The sequence below is a fragment of the Nyctereutes procyonoides genome, unplaced genomic scaffold (assembly GCF_905146905.1).
Source record: "Nyctereutes procyonoides isolate TBG_1078 unplaced genomic scaffold, NYPRO_anot_genome, whole genome shotgun sequence".
Lineage (NCBI taxonomy): Eukaryota > Metazoa > Chordata > Mammalia > Carnivora > Canidae > Nyctereutes > Nyctereutes procyonoides.
Window position 1 is genome coordinate 7,480,256 of NW_026575031.1, and position 19,319 is coordinate 7,499,574.

The 19,319-nt window shown below is 53.7% G+C and overlaps 3 protein-coding genes across 5 annotated transcripts in view; 2 read left to right on the forward strand and 1 right to left on the reverse strand.

Moving 5' to 3' along the window:
* Positions 1–1,065: 1,065 nt before the first annotated feature.
* Positions 1,066–4,655, forward strand: GCHFR (GTP cyclohydrolase I feedback regulator). Of its 2 annotated transcripts, XM_055316654.1 has the most exons (4): positions 1,107–1,233; positions 1,713–1,903; positions 2,953–3,047; positions 4,155–4,655. In XM_055316654.1, exons 2-4 carry the CDS (start codon positions 1,835–1,837, stop codon positions 4,276–4,278), a joined length of 288 nt encoding a protein of 95 aa, XP_055172629.1. In that variant the 5' UTR covers positions 1,107–1,233; positions 1,713–1,834; the 3' UTR covers positions 4,279–4,655. The 2 variants fall into 2 exon arrangements, with proteins under 2 accessions (XP_055172630.1, XP_055172629.1); XM_055316655.1 differs by lacking the exon at positions 1,713–1,903 and having other exon boundaries at positions 1,066–1,233.
* Positions 4,656–4,847: 192 nt separating this feature from the next.
* DNAJC17 (DnaJ heat shock protein family (Hsp40) member C17) overlaps positions 4,848–19,319 on the reverse strand; it is a 42,765-nt gene continuing 28,293 nt past the window's right edge. Inside the window, exons 2-11 of one of the 2 annotated variants that reach the window (XR_008663310.1) lie at positions 15,012–15,081; positions 14,642–14,700; positions 14,339–14,426; positions 12,870–12,955; positions 12,530–12,626; positions 11,934–11,977; positions 11,409–11,486; positions 10,811–10,929; positions 10,345–10,455; positions 4,848–5,047 (exon numbers count right to left, since the gene is read on the reverse strand). Coding sequence is in view for 1 of the 2 variants with exons in the window: in XM_055316650.1 (XP_055172625.1) it covers positions 4,925–5,047; positions 10,345–10,455; positions 10,811–10,891; positions 11,409–11,486; positions 11,934–11,977; positions 12,530–12,626; positions 12,870–12,955; positions 14,339–14,426; positions 14,642–14,700; positions 15,012–15,081 (837 nt within the window). In the remaining variant the exon portion in view is untranslated. The remainder of the gene's footprint in view (positions 5,048–10,344; positions 10,456–10,810; positions 10,930–11,408; positions 11,487–11,933; positions 11,978–12,529; positions 12,627–12,869; positions 12,956–14,338; positions 14,427–14,641; positions 14,701–15,011; positions 15,082–19,319) is intronic. The other variant, XM_055316650.1, reaches the window with a different exon arrangement.
* CUNH15orf62 (chromosome unknown C15orf62 homolog) lies at positions 5,046–9,365 on the forward strand. Its single transcript, XM_055316651.1, has one exon. It carries the CDS (start codon positions 7,432–7,434, stop codon positions 7,957–7,959), a length of 528 nt encoding a protein of 175 aa, XP_055172626.1. The 5' UTR covers positions 5,046–7,431; the 3' UTR covers positions 7,960–9,365.

Sequence of the window (19,319 nt, forward strand, 5' to 3'; positions counted from 1 at the left end):
TCGATCCCGGGTCTCCAGGATCGCACCCTGGGCCAAAGGCAGGCACCAAACCGCTGCGCCACCCAGGGATCCCTTTTTTTTTTTTTTAATTTTTTTTATTGACTTGTCTTTTGTTGATTTGCAGGAGTTCTTAATACATCCTGAGTATTAATCGTTTGTCAGTTTAACGAACCCTTTGGGAGGCGTGACTATCTGATCTCTCTAGCTAAATTGTTAGTCTTGGAGGTGAGGAATAGTGGTAGAAAGTACGGAATAATCAATTAGACCAGTAAGAGTCCTTTAGGATTGCAGCCTCCGGCTTCCCTTGCCGCGCTCTCCCGGCCGTGAAGCTGCCGCAGGCACAGAGCGCGCCCTCCGAGGGCCCTTCAGGGACAGGAAGGTGGTTCCGGGGCCGGGGAAGGTGAGTTTTCGGATTCTTCCCGCGCGCCGCATCTCGTCGGCCTGGCGGGGCGCTCTCCGACGTGAGGGCCACATTCCGTCGCTTTCAAGCCCCGCGCGACCGGCGCACAGCCGAGGGCTCAGTCCCTTTACCGATGTACCGGGCGGGGGGGGGGGGGGCAGAGAAATGCGAGGTTCGGGCGCTGTGTTAGGAATCAGAGCCAGAGGCGGAGACGCCGGCGCGCGAGGTGGGATTTCAGCAGTGGCCGCACCCGCACCCCCCGCCCCGGGCTCCCGAGCGCCGACGGAGTCCGCGGAGACCGCGTCCTGGGACGGGGAGTGGGGATCTGCCCGGGGCTTTAAGGTGTCCCGGGTGGGCTGGAGCTTGGGAGAGACCTTCGGGAGGGTCGCCGACTGCTCCCCGCTCTGCTTCACGGGGACGGGGCGGGGGCGGGGAGCAGCAGGACTTTGGAACCCAGGGCCCGAGGCGCGCGGAAAGAGGGCGCAAGGGCCGCGGCAGCCGCCGAGCCCCGCGGGCCTCTCCCTCCTCCCGGCAGCGGCGCGCGCCGGGGTCCGGGAGCAGCGCCCCCAGGGCAGGAGGCGGGCCCCGTATCGTCAAGTGCGGGGGCGCGTCACGGGCGCCTGCTCCTGATTGGCCGGCGCGGCGGTCACGGGCCGGGCGCCCTGGGGTTGGGGCCGCCCGAGGCCGGAGCCGGAGTAAGTGGACTCGGCGCGCGGGGCAGCAGTCCCGGAGGCCGAGGGGCAGGCGTCGGCGCCAGCCCGAAGCCCTGGTGGGAGCCCGGCCCGTGCGCGCGCACCATGCCCTACGTGCTCATCAGCACCCAGATCCGCATGGTGAGTAGCCGCCGCCCCGCGAGTTGGCACAGAGTTGGGGCCCGGCCGGGGCACGCGGCGCTGCCGCCGCACCTCGGTCCCTCCCTCTCGGGCAGCGCCCGCCTGCGACCCGGGCCGGAAGCCGCCCGGGACACGCCCCCTCGGGCGGCGGGGCGGGGGCGCCCCCCCCCCACCGCCGGGCTCCCGGGGAGCTCTGGCCGGACGGCGAGCGGGTGGTGTGCGGCGTCCCCGCGGCCGAGTGACCCGGGGCGCTTGCGGCTCCTGCCCCACCTGCCCGCCCGAGAAAGCCAGGGCGCCCTGGCCTCACGTGGGCAGCACCCACCGCCCGACGCAGAGCAGCTCCGCCGGGGGGGGGGGGGGGGGGCGGAAGTACTGGGGGAAAGAGGTTTGGAAAAGACGCGCCAAGACGCCAGAACACCTCTGCCAAGCGCCTGGCCCACCTACAGCCACTAACGGCATCCTTGGGCACTTCCTGAAAGGCTTTAGGAGAGAAGGAGGGGGAGACCATTCGGAGTCAGAAGTGACGCCCCTTTCTCTGGGTGCAGTTTCCTGGTCCAAGACGGTGCTGGTCGCCCCAGAAACCTTTTAACTTCAGAACGGTATGACTGGGCACCCCAGCCGGCACCTGCGTCCCTTCGCACTCCCTAAGTGCTGGGTGATCCGTCAGCAGGTGCACAGCTCCCTTGAGGTGGAGGTGGGGGCGGGCGGGGGGGGGGTGGGGGCGAGGCGCGAGGTCACCGCGCACAGGTGAGGCCCTGGCAGTGTCTTAGGGCGGTGGTTGGAGAACCAGATACTTGTGCAGTTAAAATGTGCACTCCTGGGCCCCTTCCCAGACCTCCCAAACTACCCTTTAAGCCTGGGGCTCGGGCATTCAGTGCTCTGTGGGGGATTTTTAATATATATAAATATATGTGTGTGTGTATATATGTAAATATGTATGTAAATATATATAAATACATCTTTGTTGATATATAGCATACATAGGTCATGAATTCACCAACTTGAAGTGTACAGTATTTTTAAAGCATACTCAAGAGTTGTGCAGCCATCACCATAATTTTAGAACATTTCATCCCCTTGAAAAGAAGGCCTGTACCCATACCCTGTATCTTAGCAGTCACTCCTCACTACCCGCACCCGCGAGCCCCCAGCCCTATGTAACCACTAATCTACTTTCCATGGTAATACATGGTCTTTTGGGCCTGGCTTCTTTCACTTCCAGGTTTTCAAGGTTCATCCATATTGTAGGATGCTCATTCCTCTTTTTTGCCAAGTAAGATCCCATTGTGTAGCTACATCACAGTTTATTTTATCCATTTGTCAGCTGACAAACATTTAGGCTGTTTCCACTTTTTTGGGTCTTGTGAATCAGTGCTGCTCTGAACACTCCTGTATAAGTTTTTATGGGGACGTATATTTCATTTGTTTTCCAGGTGATTCTGATATACACAAACATGGGTAGTGATGGCTGGTAGGAAGTTGCCAGTAGGCGGACAACGTGCAGCTCAGCTTGGAGGGGCTAGGGACACCTCACCTTGCCCTGCCTGAACACTGAGGGCTCCACCCCTCCCCAGCCTGTGCTTAGCCCCCAGGTCCCTCAGCACCCTCACCAGCCTTCAACTGAGACTGGCTCAGGGCCAGCAGGCAGGGGAGGAAGGACGGAGACCTTCCACATCTCTCTGGCAGCCAGCCCAGCAGCCACTGTGGCTTACCTTGCAGGAGGTGGGCCCTACCATGGTGGGTGATGAGCACTCAGATCCAGAGCTGATGCGCTATCTGGGGGCCTCAAAGAGAAGCGTCCTGGGAAACAACTTGTAAGTAATGGCATTCCTAAGGATCTTTTCTATGCTGGTCCCAAGACCTGTTCCTAATTCCTTTACCCAACCAAGCCCAGGGATGATGCTACTGCCCAGCCTCAGAGGCCCTGCCGGGACCATGGGGTTCCGTCCTCTGAGGGTTGGTCCTGTCTGTGGTCTTACTGCAGCCCCCAGGCTTGCTCTGAAAGCTTTCTCACTGGCCCTCCCTTCACAAGGGAACCCCAGGACAGAGTCAGACTGGATGGAGGACTCTGTAAGTGGAATACTCCTTATCCTGTCCTCTTATCTTGAAGCTGGACCCTATAGAGACAAAGACAGGCACAGAGAGAAAGGTTTCTGTCCTGAACTGGCTGAGTAAGAAAGCTCAACTCTGCGGGCAGCCTGGGTCCTACCTCCAGCTCAGCTGCTGCCTGGGAACTTGGCCACTTCCCCTGGCATTCTTCATACCAGCTCCACGGGCTTGGAACTCATGAGAAATGTTGCAAGAATGAGCCCCAGTTCAAAGAGGGGAAGGAGGAGCCCCTTGGGTCAAGGTTGGAGGGCTGAAGCCAACCCCATTCCTTTACCATGAGGCATTTATCTCAAGATGCCCAGCTCTTTATCTGATTGGAGCCCTTCACCTTCAGTTAACCCTGAAAGGAGGGACAGCAAGCATTCTCTGTGCTAGGGAGCAGCACCCAGAGCCAGGAGCTATTAGGGGCCAACTTGTTGCTCCAGGACTGCAGGGCAGAGCCCTTTGGCAGGGTAGGAGGGCCTTGAGAGAAAAGGCCATTCCTCCTAAATAGTACAGTGGCCCAGGGCACATGGGGCTGTCAGCAGACTTACATGGGTTCTGTATGACATCTGGAAAGCAACCCAACCCCTCCAAGATTTCTTATTTATAAAACGGGAACCTTCTGTAGGTTGTTGGGAAGAAGAAACAAAATATGCAAGCCATGTGCTTAACAGGGAAGGGGGCAAGGAGTGTGCACTTAGCCCAGTACCTAGAAGGCACTCAGCAAATACCAGGACTCCTGCCCAGGCCTCGCCATCAGCAGATACCAGGTGTGTATGGGGTCTCTGCTGTCCCCCTCACGCTGTCCCCTCTCCCCCTTCTCTTCACAGTTATGAGTACTTTGTCAACGATCCTCCCCGCATTGTCCTGGACAAGCTGGAACGCAAGGGCTTCCGTGTGCTGAGCATGACAGGGGTGGGCCAGACACTGGTGTGGTGCCTGCACAAGGAGTGACTCTCACGCCGAGCACCCCTTTTCTGAGCGGTTGCCATGGGCCCCAGTCCTGAACCCCCAGTCACTCACTGCCTGGCCCCTCTCTTCCCGACTTGTCCTTTTCCTTAGCCTGGTGGCACTGGGCAGTGAATGGCCTTTGCTGAAACTTGCCTCAGCCAGTGGGAGAGGCAGGGCCCCCGTCCCCCGCAGCCAGCTGCCCCTCCAGCTTCTCGCCTGGCTGAGAGCCCCGGAGGAGGCTGTGCTCTGCGAGCCGGCTGAGGGGCCTGAAGAGCCAGCTTGTCCCTGGCCGGGACCAGGGAGTCCTGCAGGAGGATGGCCCTGGGACGGGCAGGAGGGTCCTGTGGAGCTAGTCCAAGCCAATAAAGGACTGTGATGAATGGTGGCTCCTCTGCTCTGCTGGCCCACCGACCCTCGCTCTGTGGAACGCCTCCTGCGACGTCTGCCCTCCCCCGGGAAGGGAGAAGCAGGTCTGGGGGAAACCCTTTCAGGCAGAGCCCAGGAACCAGGGCCACACATGAGTGAGCCAGCACCCTACACCTACATATGCAATAGAGATAGACTCTTGTAAAAAAAAAAAAAAACAAACACAAAGTTTATTGGTGACGTTTAAGAAAAGGGCTGTGGGTGAGTGCACTGGGGCTGAGGGCTAGGTGGGCTGCCCCACCTCCTCCTCCTGCTGCATCTGGGCGATCAGCTGTTGCCGCTCAGCAGCCTGGCGCATGCGCATCATGACGAGGCTCTCGTAGTCCCTCTCCGACAGCACAGAGCCCTGGGGGACACAGTGGGGCACCAGCGGTCAGGGCCGTGCCCGCAGGGCACAGCCCCGCATTCCAGACTTGCAGGACTGGGCCTAGGCTGAACCTGAGTCAAGGAGTGAGGACGCCCGGGCCCTGTCAGCGGGCTCCCCTCGTCCATCTCCAGCAGCTCTCGGCCCCCCGCCCCCAGGCCTTCCATGGGTCAGCCCTGCTCCATCTTCTCATCTGGGGCTGAATCACACTCCATGGCCAGCCAGGCCCTGGCTCCCTTCATTTCCTCCCTGTCCTGTATTTGACACTCCTTTCCTGGTTCTCACCGGTTTCCGGTGAAGGGGTTGTGCGAGGTGCAGAAACGTACTCCAAGAGCACAGCCCCTCCCAGCTGCCTCCCTCCCGCCATCGGGCTCCTGCCAGGCTCCTGCCAGGCTGGAGGGGAGGGAGCCCTACCCTAGACGCAGCCTCAATGGGCCTGGCGTTGGGAGAAGCAAGCATGAGGCCGCTTGCCTCCTAAAAATACACACCAGGGCTGCCGGAGGGCAGAGCCTGTGTCTTTTTCTTTTATGATCTTGCCAGCACAGTGCGGGGGATTAAAGAGTGCTCTACGTTAGTAATCAAAAGAATAATAAACAACCAACCCAGTGCACCAAGGCTGTGGGGTGGAGCGACAGCTCTGGCGGAGCTCTGATCCACCAACTCCACACCCTGATAAGGTCTGCAGTGGGAATGAAATCACCTCTTCCATGAAGAGGTGTGGGAAGTGTGAAGCCCACCCGAACTGGCGCAGAAGTGAGCCAGGCCAGGGGTTGCAACGCAGGGCCGACTGCTGAGCCGTGTTCGAGACCCAGTGAGTGTGCACTCACGGAAAAAGCCAGGGAGGGAAGTTCAGTGGTCAGTGACCTGGGGATTATGAAGGGAGTGGCTGGGGTTAATATGCCAGACCGTGGCCAACAGGTTTGAAGCAAGGGCTGTACAGAACCAGGAAGTGTGACTCAGCCCGGATCCCCCTACTTCTCCGACAGTCCCAGCCTTCTCATCTGTCCCAGGCTGTGGCAGCGCCAAGAACAGGTGCCCTCCCAGCCAGGCCCAGGCACTGCTGATAGTGTAGCCCCATGTGGCCCAGCCTTTTCTACAGAGGGTCCCCAAATAAGGCCCAGGCAACCCAAGGGAAAGGATTGGAGCAAGGCAGGATAGGAAGCAGCAGGACCGTGGCCCTCAAGTGCTCTCCCCTACCCTGAGGAGTAAATCCGGGAAGCTGAGGAACTGCCTGGCGGCAGGCTGAGGGGACAACAGTTCTCCCACCTTCAGGTAATGCTGCTCTGCAGAGCAAACTTAAGAGTCACCCAGGCATGCCCTGAGCCCAGCCAAGGGAGGAGCCAGCCCTTTATAGGCATGGGGCTGCTTCCCGTTAATACACCCTCTGCCTCTTCCCCCTCATACCTGCAGGGTTGGCTAATGAGGGCCGTCACCAGGCCTCAGGACTGAGTCACCCACACCAGTGACAGGTCTCTTCCTTCCCCAACAACTGTTCCACATGCCTGCCTTTCAATTAATTCCCACCCTCCCTGAGCTCCTCCCTCCCAGACACTTGGGGGATGGAGCGGGGTTGGGGATCCAGGCCCACCAGCTAGGGCTCTGAGGCCATACGGCTGCGGGGGCAAAAGGAGGCAACTGGTGACACAAAGCAGGACTGCCCCCAGTCCTGCCCCCAGTCCTGCCCCCCTTCCCTCAGGGGAATCCAAAGCTCCCCACTGCCCTGGGGTGTTGGCCACAGCTGGCCCAATCCCGGTCCCCGGATGCTGCAATTACCTAAGAGCATGAAACCCGGCTTCCCACCTGACTGAGTCACCTGAAAACAACACATCCCCACTGCCGCATACTGGCACAAACAGCCAAGCCACTAATCAGAGTCCGGGAGCTGCGGCAGAGAGGCCTGGCCCCGCGCTGCCCTGAAGCCAAGGGCAGGGGCCGGGGAGGGAAGGTGAACTCAGGCCCACCTGGAGAAGCTGGATGCTGAGGAAGCTGTACAGGCTGCCCTAGCACCTCAAGATCCAGCTCTGGCACCTCAGGGAGCCCCCTGCACTTTGACTCCAGTAAGTGCTGCTTCTTCCTCTTGGGTTTTTTTCTCACTGCCCTATCAAGTCACCAGGCCACTCCTGTCACTCTGGGAGACCCCTGTCACCAGGAACTCCCACCTCTCTGCTCTCCTGGACAAAAGCATCCTCTTCCCAGGATCTCCTCCCACCCTCCAAGATGCTGGCCAAAAGTCTGTGCTTCTAGCCCACTAGGGCTGTCTCCGGATTCTTGCCATTTGCTGCTCCAGCAGGAACCTAATGGTCCCTAGCTTCTCTTGAACTGGGCTGCTGAGGTACCAGGCTTGTCTGCTGGCTCCCCAGGGTGCCATGGAGACCTGGCGGAAAGGCTCCTTCCGCAACGCCTCCTTCTTCAAGCGGCTGAGCCTGGGGCGGCCGAGGCGACTCCGGCGACAGGGCAGTGTGCTTAGCCAGGCGAGCACAGCTGGTGGGGACCATGAGGAGTATAGCAACCGAGAGGTCATCCGGGAGTTGCGAGGCCGGCCAGATGGTCGGCGCCTGCCTCTGTGGGGGGACGAGCAGCCCCGGGCCACCCTGCTGGCCCCACCCAAGCCTCCACGCCTCTATCGAGAGAGCTCCAGCTGCCCCAACATCCTGGAGCCCCCACCTGCCTACACCACTGACTACTCGGCCACCCTGCCCTCAGCGCTGTCCCTGGCGGGTGCCCTCCACCACTACTCTGAGGACAACTTTTTGGACACTCCCCCTTCCCAGAGGACACCTGCTCCAGACCTCAATGATCCCTTCTTCTCCTTCAAAGTGGACCTGGGGATTTCACTTCTTGAGGAAGTTCTACAGATGCTGAGGGAGCAATTTCCAAGTGAACCTAGCTTCTGAATGGGGTGCAGGTGGGCAGTGGTGGGGTAACTGGAAGAGCAGAAGCCTGGAGACCCAGGAAGGAGGGGTCAGTTCCATATGAAGAAAAAGATAGGGATAAGAATCCAGGATCCTGCCTGCCCTCCAGGTCCTGAACAGTCTTCTCTGTCACCCTGGAGCGGGGGGACAGAGGCACAGAGACAAGCTGGAAGTGCTGTGAGGGGGCACTTGCTGGCAGGAGCCCTGAAGGCAGTTGGCCAGGGTGGGAAAGGGAGGCCATGCCTGTAACCATAGAAAGCAGGCACAGACCAACAGGGGGGGAGTTGGGGAGAGGAGGATATATGGACTGCAGAGATCAGTCAGGTGCCCGGCACCAGCCCCCTCTGCAGCCACGGTTAACAGAGAGACATCACAGGATAGGTCTAGGCAAGAGCGGTTCAACCCAGGCCAAAGAGCAAAGTGGGAAGACCTGAGGGGAAAGCCACTGGCTACCTGTGGCTGTTCAAATTGAAATTAAGTAAAATTAAGAATTTAGTTCCTTGGTTGCACTGGCCACATTTCAGATGTCCAACAGCCACATGTGACTAATGGTACCACAGGACAGTGCAGGTTGAACACGGACATCACCCGAGAAAGCCCTACTGGGCAGCACTGGTCTAGACCACAGCCTGGAGCCACAAGTGCCGCAGCACGGGGTGGTGGAGAGGGGGAGCTCAACAGGACCTGCAGGGGAAGGGAGGGGCTGGTGAGGCATGCAGAGGGGCCGAGTTGTACTCTTATACTTGGGAGAAAGCCAAACAAATCATTTGCAGAAAAGGGACAAAAGAAACAAGCCTCCAACGCAGCTGCCCACGGCACTCCCTGGTGCCGAGGCAGGTGGTGGTAGGGAACGCCAGCCCAAGGACAGACACAGCTTGCAAAGGGCTGCTTGGAGGAGTTCCCAGAATTATTAGTGATGGGAACACTTGGGAAATGTAGCAGCAAAAGTGGCAGATTTCCTTTTCTGCCCAAAGAGCTTAGGAAGACTGGATCAAGGATGGACATGAAATTCGTGACTGTTACAGTCAAGGAGCTCAGCTAGTCTCCAGAATCCTCCACCAGGATTGGGGAGCTCTGCTTTGCCCACACCTGCTGATGAAGGGGGCCTGCCATCCAGCGCCGAGCCCACTGGTCAAGACCAAAGGTATGCTACTGCCCCTGCCTTATGGCCTGGACAGAAGACTTGAAACCAGAACACAATGGGTCACATGGTTCTGACCCTCCAGGCCTCTCTGAGCATGGCAGAGGGGGAGAGGAAGCTTTGATGCACACTGCTTTCATACCCAGATCTGTGTCTTCCCCCTTCCCTCCTCTGTGCGGACTTGTTGCTGAGTTGAAAGGCTCCCCTCTGGATGCAGGAGATAATGAATAAAGTTCTTTGTAACATGGCCTATGGAGCGTCATCTGGGGCTGTGAAATGCTGCAACTTAACAGTGGGGAATGAGGTCTCTAAAGAAGGGCTCTGACCAGTTTATCTTCCTCCCCTGTCCAGGATCTGAGACACACTCCTAGGGAGCTTCCCGTCCTCACAGTCAGCTGAGGAGCACAGGGGGGGGGGGTGTGTGTGTGTGTGGCTGAGGCAAGGAGAGCAAAGCCCTGTGAGCCCCTGGGGGCCCACCCCCCTCATGGAGCAGGCTGTGAACACAGCAGCCTCAGGCTCCCACACAGATCTGCAGGCCATTTCAGAGAAGGGACAGCTCTGGGCCCAAATGCTCTCTGTCCCACCCACGTGGGGTGGTGTGACCAGGACCACGTGTGTGTGTGTGCCTGTGCAGGTGCTGAACAAAAGCCCTCACAGAAAGCTGTGAGGACTAAGAGCTAGCACCAGCGCCAATCGGCAGCAATCTGTGTTTCACCACAAGGCGTGCACCCAGGCCGTGCCCCAGTGCCAGCAGGGTAGCCGGCGTCATTTCTAAGGAAATTCTGCCTCTTAATGGTCAGCCCCTGTCTGGAGCAGCCACAGACACACCTGAAGAACCAGAGCTGGGGAGCAAGCAGCTGCTCACATGGCCTGCCCTTTCCTTCCCTGCAGCACCAGGTAGTCTAAGAATGCTTCACCACAGCAAAGCAGCCCATGGGCCAGGAAAGCCCCTCTGGGCGACACTGAGAGCCCAAAAGAGACCGGGACGTGTGGGGAAAGTAAGGTCTAAGAATTCTGGGCGGGGAGGAGGGGGGGTCGGGGTAGGTCCTGGCACTCAGAGACAAGAAGACAACAGAACCACAGTCCTGTTCAGGTTGGCAAACCTGCCTTTCTCACTCTGCTCCTGACAAATTGGGATTTGGGAGGAAAGGGCCCTGAGAAGAGCCCAAACAGGAAAAGGTCCCTCAAACCCTGAGCAGACTCAGCTGAGAGGCATGGTTCCTTACCTGTGACAGTCCTGCATGTCTGGGGTCCCCTGTGCCCTGGGGCCGTCCCTCCAACCAGGAAATCTTCAGAGGGTTATCAACTAGGCCCACTTCGTTTTGGACAGCCAGCTCCTGCCAAACACAGTACCCAGTTCTGGTCACACGGCTCCAAACAGCTATAAAGTGGCTCTCAGAAAGAACTAGAACCACCACTCTCATCCTCCAGGCAAAACCAAGCAACTTCACAGGCATGCCAGCTTCTACAGGAGGGCAGAGGGTATAGAGCCAGGCAGTAGGAAACAGAGTCAGTCTATGCTCTCCTTCATCCCCAGAGCATTCTTCTGCCCTTACCTTCACTGGCTGTACCTCTACTCCCAGGAATGGGGTTGGATTGTGGATACCTAAGCTGAGAGGGCCCACAGAACTGGCTCCCTAGTCTGGAATAGTGGGGCCACCAGTGCCCCCCAAAGCCTCACACAACACTCACCGCAGCCTTGATGGTTGCAAACTCCACCACGGCAGTGCCAGCCTTCTTACTGGAAAGCACCAGGTTGAGCACCTCTCCGTACTGTGAGGACAAGGGGTTCCCAGTAAGCATGGCTCAGCCTTCAGGAGCAAGACAAGTCTGCATTGGCCTGAGGCCTGCTGGAGCATTTCTAGCTAGGGGATAATGCTTTGTTGCTGAGATCCCCGGAGAGGGATCAGAGATGGGAAAGAAAGAAGATTTTTGCTGGGATACGGAAGAACAGCAAAGGAGAGCTGGGCAAAGGAAGAAGACTCAGACTGCCCCGGATGGTGGGGAAGGGGACGGGGGTCTTGTGCCACCTGCCCACCTCGTCTCTCCCCACACACTCAGATGGCAAGGGCGAGAGCTGGGCAGGGAAGGTGAGACCAGGGCGGAAGGCACACGGCAACACAGGGACTGGAGGGCCATGGCTGGAGAAAGCCTCCAGGCTGCCCTATGGTCTGTGAGACAGAAAAAAAGGCTGGTAGAAATGTTAAGGGAAGTTTACCCACAGAGATTTGGTGTTTCAGCTGAGATGCAGATGGAGATAATGGGAAAAGGGGAAGGCAGCAGGGCAGACCTTCTGGAAAAGCTGCAGGAGGACATCTCTGGAGTAGCCGCCTTTTGACTCATCTTCCTTCTTGCATTTCCATTTTAGCTGAAAGGACAGCAGGGAGGGTCATTATTAAACACTGACCTTGGCCTGAATGGTCCCAGCGCCACACCTGAGCTTTACAGTCTGAGCGACACCAGGCACTTAGTCTTCCAGGCACTTGTAGTCTAGGAGGCACCCCCGCAAAAACGTGTTCCTCTTGAAGATGGACAGACAGGACGGCCTGCTCACCCAAAGCCACACTTCCAGCCCTATGAGATGCTCTCCTTCCAGGGCTTCTGAGCCCAGCAACCACCAGGGCTAGGAGGGCCTTTCGTGGCAAGCTCCGAGAGGCCATCCTGATCCCCAAGCAGTGGAGGATGGAAGGATGTGGGTAGTGCTGCTGGCTCCCAGAGACCCAGTGTCTCTACCAGAACCCTTCAATCCCCCAGAAGCATCTGTTCTTGCTGCAAGAGGTAGTATGCAGTTCCTCAGGGATCCCACAAGGCTCACCTTTAGCTTGGGGGTTCCTCTGTCTTCAGGATTTTCTGCCTTTCCTAAAAAATTTGGGAAAATTAGCAAGGTAGACAGGAGGGAGCCAGAAGGTTCTCTATAGGAGACACAACCCAGAACTGCCTGCCTGCCTTGCTGATGAGCTTCACCGGGAAGGTAGAGGCAATCCCACCCCCATCCAGAGAAGTTGCCACCCTGGGGGTGGTCTGCCCAGCAGCCTGCTGAGGGCCACGATTAGCACTCTGCCAGTGAAGGGTTCTGAACACTTTCCTGGAGGATGAGATGGAGGCACAAATGCCACAGTTCTACTGAAACAAAGTATCCCAGAGACTTTCCCCTACTGATCTGCTCCAAAATAGAGCCAGCTCTGCTTAGGACTCCGACAAAAAGGGCCAGGAGATCTCAGGCAGAGTGAAAGACAATTGGCCTCAGAGAAGTGGTGGGAAGAAGGAACAGGTGGCATATGTGAGTCAGGTGCCCCCAGGGTTCCAAGCAGGTGGAAGCCTCCATAGCAACTCCACCAAGCAGCCAGTGTGGCTGCTCTGGCATCTGGAGCTGCCTTAGAGGGCAAGTGGGTGGGGGTGATGGATGCTTACCTCTCAACCTCTGCTCCCGTTCCTGCCGTATCTGCTCCTGGATCAGCCTCTGCTGTTCCTCCAGCTGCCGGGAACCCTCTTCTCTAAGGCGTTCGATCTGCAGAGCGGGGTTGGGGGGAGTGACAATTCTGTGCAGATCCAATTCCAGGTTGGCTCACCTTGTGAAGGTCCCTGGGAAGCTCCACCTGTAAGCTAGGGCTCAGCAACCTGCGGGTGGGACAGATTACCCAGATCCCACAGAAGAACAGGGAGAGAGCATGCCATCCCCGCCACGACAGCCACTTAGGCCCACCCTCCTCCTCTTGCTGATGGCTTCAGGCGAGCATGCCTGGATGCTCACCTCCTGCTCTAGTGTCCTGGTGCTCCGGCTCTCCTCTTCATCATCACTGCCATGGGCCTGGGCCTGGCGCTCTCGGGCCTCCAGGTCTGGGTACAAGAGGTGAGTGACCCAATGGCTGGTCTGAGCACTTTCTACATGTCCTCAGCCTGCCCAAAATCTCATGCAGGATCAAAACACATAGTAACTCTGCACCCTCCCTCCATGCCCATGAGCTTTCAAGTTAGTGTTTATTGAATTGAGAAAGGTCATAGCACAGATGAAATATAGGCTCCAGTGGCTGGGGTCTGGAAGAGTTAAGTCAGCTCACGCTGACCAAGCTGGTTCTCTGATCAGTGAACAGGGTGTGGGTGGGTGCTTATGTCAGCAGACCAGGGCCATGTGGCAGGGATGCCAAGGGTGGAGCTGCTGGCCTGTTCCTGTGGTTTGGCATCACAACCTGACCTCAACCTTGGTGTTGATGTTTCTCCCACCACAGAGATCAAGTCCCCACTGTCTTCTTTACCTCCCTCTCAGCTCATATCTACCACCCAACCATGGTGGCTCCTATAGGGATAGCAGATTCTGTGTGAGGGCATCACCCCATGTCCAATTTTAGTATATGTGCTGCCGAAGCGAGCACACATCACCCCATGACCTGGAGCCCTTCCCACCTTCTAAGAGAAACCTGCTGTGGCCCTAGGCCAGGCCAGGTGCTGTGACAAACCATCATCCCAGGCCTGGGACTCATGGCTTTCTTCTCTGAGCAATTACTTACCTAGAATCTCTGGGTTTTTTGTTTGTTTTTGATAGCAAGATAAATGTACTGGGATGGTATATGTACATATTAAATATATGCATGTCAAATAGACAAGGAGAAGGGGAGAAAAACTGGGTAAAGACTACCTGGAACAATCTTATTGCAGTGATGAAAATATTTTAAAACTGATTTATAGTCACAGTTGCACCATTTGGGAAATTTACTAAAAATAACTGAATTGTACGCTTGGAGTGGGTAGATGTTACGATATTCAAAATACACCAAAATAAAAATACACCTCCAAAGAATGAAAGCTCTGTGCAGAAGTGAGGCTGGAATGCATCAAAAGACCCAGAATGGCATGCTGAACAAGAACACAGACTTTACTCATACTGCGTGGGTTTAAATCCCAGCTTCAGCAAGTTCTTATCCTTTTAGTGCCTTAGCTTCTTTATCTATAAAAAATGGACTTAGTAATACCCACCTCCTTGGATAGTTGTGATAATTAAAGGAGACTGTAAAGCATCGGTCACAATGCTAGCTAATAGTAAATCTAGTCATTGTTATTATTCCTAAGAGTGTCCTTTAGGATCCACCCTGAGAGCAGGGCTCTGCCCAGAGCTGCAGCCAAAAAGCTGAGATGCTAGAACTGCAGTTCTAGGAAGAAAGGTGAGGGGTGCATGCGGATGGCCCAGGGAAACCACAGGCCACCCAGCACCATGATGTCACCTACCAAGCTTCACTTTCTTCCTTCTCTCATCAAGTTTCTGGGTCCGCTCTGCTGCCTGCTTCTTGGCTTTCCTGACCTTGTCATATGCAGCCTGGCAGGAGAAAGGAACACCAGGGAGCCATCAGCTTGAGGACAAGCATGGACCGTAGCCATGTAGCCCCCTAGCGGTCAGAAGGCAGCCTGCTGACCAGGCCTCCAGGCTGGGGCAGCAAGGACTGCTGCATGGCAGAGTATGGGGGACTGAGGCCGAGGTGTCAGAGTGGTCTCTAACCACAGGGGTCAATTCATAGAGGAGGAGGAGCTTACCCTGGCTGCAGTGTCGGTCAGTACCTCCAAGGCCTGAGAAAGCTGGTGGAAGAGCTCAGCTAAAAATACAGATCAAAAAAGAGGAAAAAAATGAAGTCAGGCTTGATGATGGTGTGCTCCCTTGGAAAAGCACTTCAAAGAAGCCACAGGCTGGTAGGAAGGGCGACATCAGCAGATGATGGACCAGCAAGGGAAGGGGGACGTATAGGCAGCTGACCAGACACCCCCAGCAGGCAAAGTGCAGGCCTGGAGCTACACACCCAAAGCCAGGCTGCATGCATGTATGCCAGCACTCACACGGAAGCAGAGATGGGAAGACACCATGCCCAGGTGAGCAGGTCTCACCTTCCCACACTTAGAAGAGTCTCACCTGCTCTGGGATTATCCGGATTTTTGTCTGGGTGGCAGGAGAGGGCCTTCTGTCTATATGCCTTCTTCACCTGGAAGAGTCAGAAGATGTGGTTATTCACTCTCTCACCCCAGGACAGACAGGAAAATCTCACTGAAGCAATAAAGGGAATCCAAGTGTACTCCCCCTCACTAAAAGAAAGGCTGTTGTTTCCCATACTGAAACAGTCACCTCACAAACTCTGAGGAGATTTGCAGTGGAGGAGGCAAAAGCCATAGAGGGAGCTGACTGCTGTCCTGCAGCAGAAGAGCTGGGTCTCCTTCCTGCTGAGCACCAGTGTCAACAGAAAGGATGTAAAAGGGCTCTGGGCAGGGCCAGATTTCTTTACAGCCACCTGGAAATAGGCACTCACACACTCTTGGTGGGCATGTAAATTGGGGCACCCCTCCTGAAAAAAAATTTAGCCATCAAGGTTTAAAATGTATTTGCCTTCTGATCACTCCTAGGAATTTGGACTTGTAAAAGTATCCCAAAGCAAATATACAAAGATGTCCACTGCATTAGGGTTTATTTATTTTCTAAAAGTTTGTGGGTTTTTTTTTTTTTTTGGTGTGTGTGTGTGTGTTTTTTAAGCAGGCTCCCACCCAGCATGGAACCCAACATGGGGCTTGAAGTCATAACCCTGAGGTCAAGACCTGGGCTGAAGTCAGATACCCAGACACCCCTAAAAGATTTTATTTTTAAGTAATCTCTTCACTGAATGTGGTGCTCAAACCTATAACCACAAGATCAAGAATCACATGCTCCACTTGACTGAGCCAGCCAGGTACCCCTGCAGCAATGTTTATATCAGCTCCCATGGGAACCATTCAAAATCTCCATCAACAGGGACACCCATTAAAAAATACTATGATAAATTTTAAAAAGGAATTTAAAAAAATTTAAAAAGGGCTTCTGTCGTGAGTGGCACATGTAGGGCAGCTCCATTGCTCTTTGTGCAGAATCGACATCAGAAATACTATGATAAACAGAGGTCTATATGTGTTGAGTAGAAAGATCTTCAAGTCCTCATCTCAAGCAAAAAAAAAAAAATTGTAGGGATCCCTGGGTGGCGCAGCGGTTTGGCGCCTGCCTTTGGCCCTGGGCACGATCCTGGAGACCCAGGATCGAATCCCACGTCGGGCTCCTGGTGCATGGAGCCTGCTTCTCCCTCTGCCTGTGTCTCTGCCTCTCTCTCTCTCTCTCTGTGACTATCATAAATAAATAAAAAAATTGTAATCATATATGGTGACAGATGCTAACTAGACTTCTTGTGGTGATGGTTTTGCAATATATACAAATACCAAATCATTATGTTGTACCCCAGAAACCAAGACAATATTGCTATGTCAATTATACCTCAAAAATAAAAGATCTTCAAGGTACATGAAGCATGAAAAAAAACAAGACTTAGATCACTATATATAATATGATCACTTCAGGATTTAAAATAAATACAAATACTATAAATAGAAATACTCGGACATGTGCATAGCCTTTGTTTTCCCTTTTTTTTTTTTTAAAGATTTATTTATTTTAGAGAGAGAGCGGGGTGGGGGCAGAGGGAAAGGGAGAGAGAAACTTAAGCAAGTTCCCTGCTGAGCATGAAGCCCGATGCAGGGCTCAGACTTGAGCCAAAACCAAGAGTTGGATGCCTAACAGACTACACCACCCAGGTGGCTCTGTTTTCTTTTTCTTTTTTAAGATTTTGTTGATTTATTCATGAGAGACACAGAGATAGAGACAGAGACACAGGCAGAGGGAGAAGTAGGCTCCCTTCCGGGAGCCTGATGTGGGACTTGATCCCAGGATTCTGGGATCACGACCAGAGCCAAAGGCAGACGCTCAACCACTGAGCCACCCAGGCACCCAGAAAAATTTTCTTATCATAAGGAACCTAAGAGTGATTTCCTTTGGAGAGAGGCTTAGGATGGATGGGAGGGAAACACTTCTCTCTACACCCAAGGTGGGCCTGAACTCATAACCCGGAGATCAAGAGTCACATGCTCCACCAACTGAGCCAGCCAGGCACCCCATTTACTTATTATAAACTTTTCTGTATTTCAAATTTTCAAACCTTAAACAGATCTTATTTTATTATCATTTTTTATTGCCAACAGGGGTTATCTTGGTGGAGAGGTTTAGTTTTTATCTTGTATTTCTAATTTAAAAAGAAAATGTTAGTTTCTTATGTTAGTAAAGAATAAAAAAACATAGTCACCAAAATTCTCTATCATATATTGCCCACTCAGCTGTTTTAAGGACAAGGGAGAGCACAAAATCCCAGAATCTGCCTCTGCTTTCTGAGGCCTTACCCTCATTTCTGCCTGTACGCCTTACCTGCCACTCAAACCTCCTGCAAGAAGGAGCCTCTGGACCCAGGACTTCTTCAAGTAGCTAAGCCGACTGGCTTTCTAGGCTTCTCAGAGGAAACCAATAAATACTTCTACCCAAAGTTGCTGAGTAAGGACCTTCAGAGGCAAAAGCAGCCAGCACCACCAAGGGAGGGAGGGCGTGTGGACAGGTGCCGCACTCACTCCACTAGCACCTCCGGGGCCAAGGGAGGGCAGCCACCCAGCCCAGGATCTCTGGGATGTGCTGCCACCTGCTGGGCTGCGGCGGACACCACACTTTCCCCACCTGGGCGACCACAACCTTCGGGCTCTCAGAGCTCTGCAGGCTCAGCCCAGGAGACAGAACCTACTCCCACGACAGGCTCTGAGCAGCCAGGGAGTAGATGTGCTTTCCTACACTCCCACCTTCCCAATCGTCTACCTGTGCTCACCCGGCCCACCTGCTTGCCTCCCCAAACCAATTTAGCCTTTCACCATTAAAAAATAACATCTAGCTCTGTTGTCACTGTTAAAATATTAATAATAAGGGAAGAGGTGATAGTTTTATATACGGTTTACATTTGAAACATCTTTACTCTTTCAGCCCTTATCATTTGTCTTTTCTCTCTTTCTTTCGCCGCCTCTATTGTGCCCCTGGCTTCATTTCTTTTTCTTTATTATATATTCTTTATGTTTTAGGGTCTTTATTTGTTGTTTTTTTCTTCAATAAGTAAAACAATACTAATGTTCTTTTCCCATTTCCCCCACCCTCTCTTCAAGGTTCCAGGGTTAACCGCATGGTGAGTAACCTTTTAAACCTTCCTCCTTAAATAAAATAAAATAAAATAAAATAAAATAAAATAAAATAAAATAAAATAAAATAAAATAAATAAAATAAACCTTCCTCCTTGATCGTGCCAGCAAATAGTCTTTTGTGTTTTGTTTCTGACTCTCTCTCCTTCCTCTCTCTCTGAAACGGGTGAAAGGAAGAAGCAGGGAGGAGAGGGTGTCTGTCACCTAAACGTGAGCCGCCTGCCATCAGAATGGACTTCAAGACCAGGATGAAGGCTGTGGCCTACCAATGTCAGGACATTTTGTGAAAAACAGTTTCTTTTGTATCATGGGGCATTAAAAGTATCATGTGTTTCGGGTACCCTGGGTGGCTCAGCGGTTTAGCGCCGCCTGCAGCCTGGGGTGTGATCCTAGAGACCCGGGATCTGGTCCCACGTAGGGCTCCCTGCATGGAGCCTGCTTCTCCCTCCGCCTGTGTCTCTGCCTCTCTCTGTGTGTCTCTCATGAATAAATACATAAAATCTTAAAAATAAATAAATAAATAAGAGTATCATATGTTCACTTTCGTAAATTTGAAAGAGATAGTAAAAGGGAAAGAGGAGGCAAAAGGACCAATAAGAAAGCAAGATAGAGCATGGGTAGCACATTCTTCTCTTTCTTTTTTCTTTTTTTTTATTTTAAAGATTATTTATTTATTTATTTATTTATTTATTTATTTATTTGAGAGAGAGAGAGAGAGAGAGAGAGAGAGAGAGAGAGAGAGAGAGAGAGAGAAACAGGTAGAGGGAGAAGCAGGCTCCATGCAGGGAGCCTGACGTGGGACTCAATCCCGGGTCTACCAGGAACACGCCCTGGCGGAAGGCGGCGCTAAACCGCTGAGCCACCAGGGCTACCCTCTTTTTTCTTTTCTTTTCTTTTTTTTGAGAGAATGCTTTATGGATTTTATTCTAAGGGAATGATATTAAGTACTGTTGTTTGTTTTATAATTCATTTTGGATGTTCTATATCAGAAAACTATTTTTGTTTTTGTTTTTGCCACACAGACTTTAGAGTCCCAGGTGGGACCTGAGTTGTGTTCCTTTATTTAAAAAAGAATCATGTCTCCATTTGTACTTAAGTACTATTCTCTTGTGCACAGCTGAATATTTGCAATTATGTTTCATGA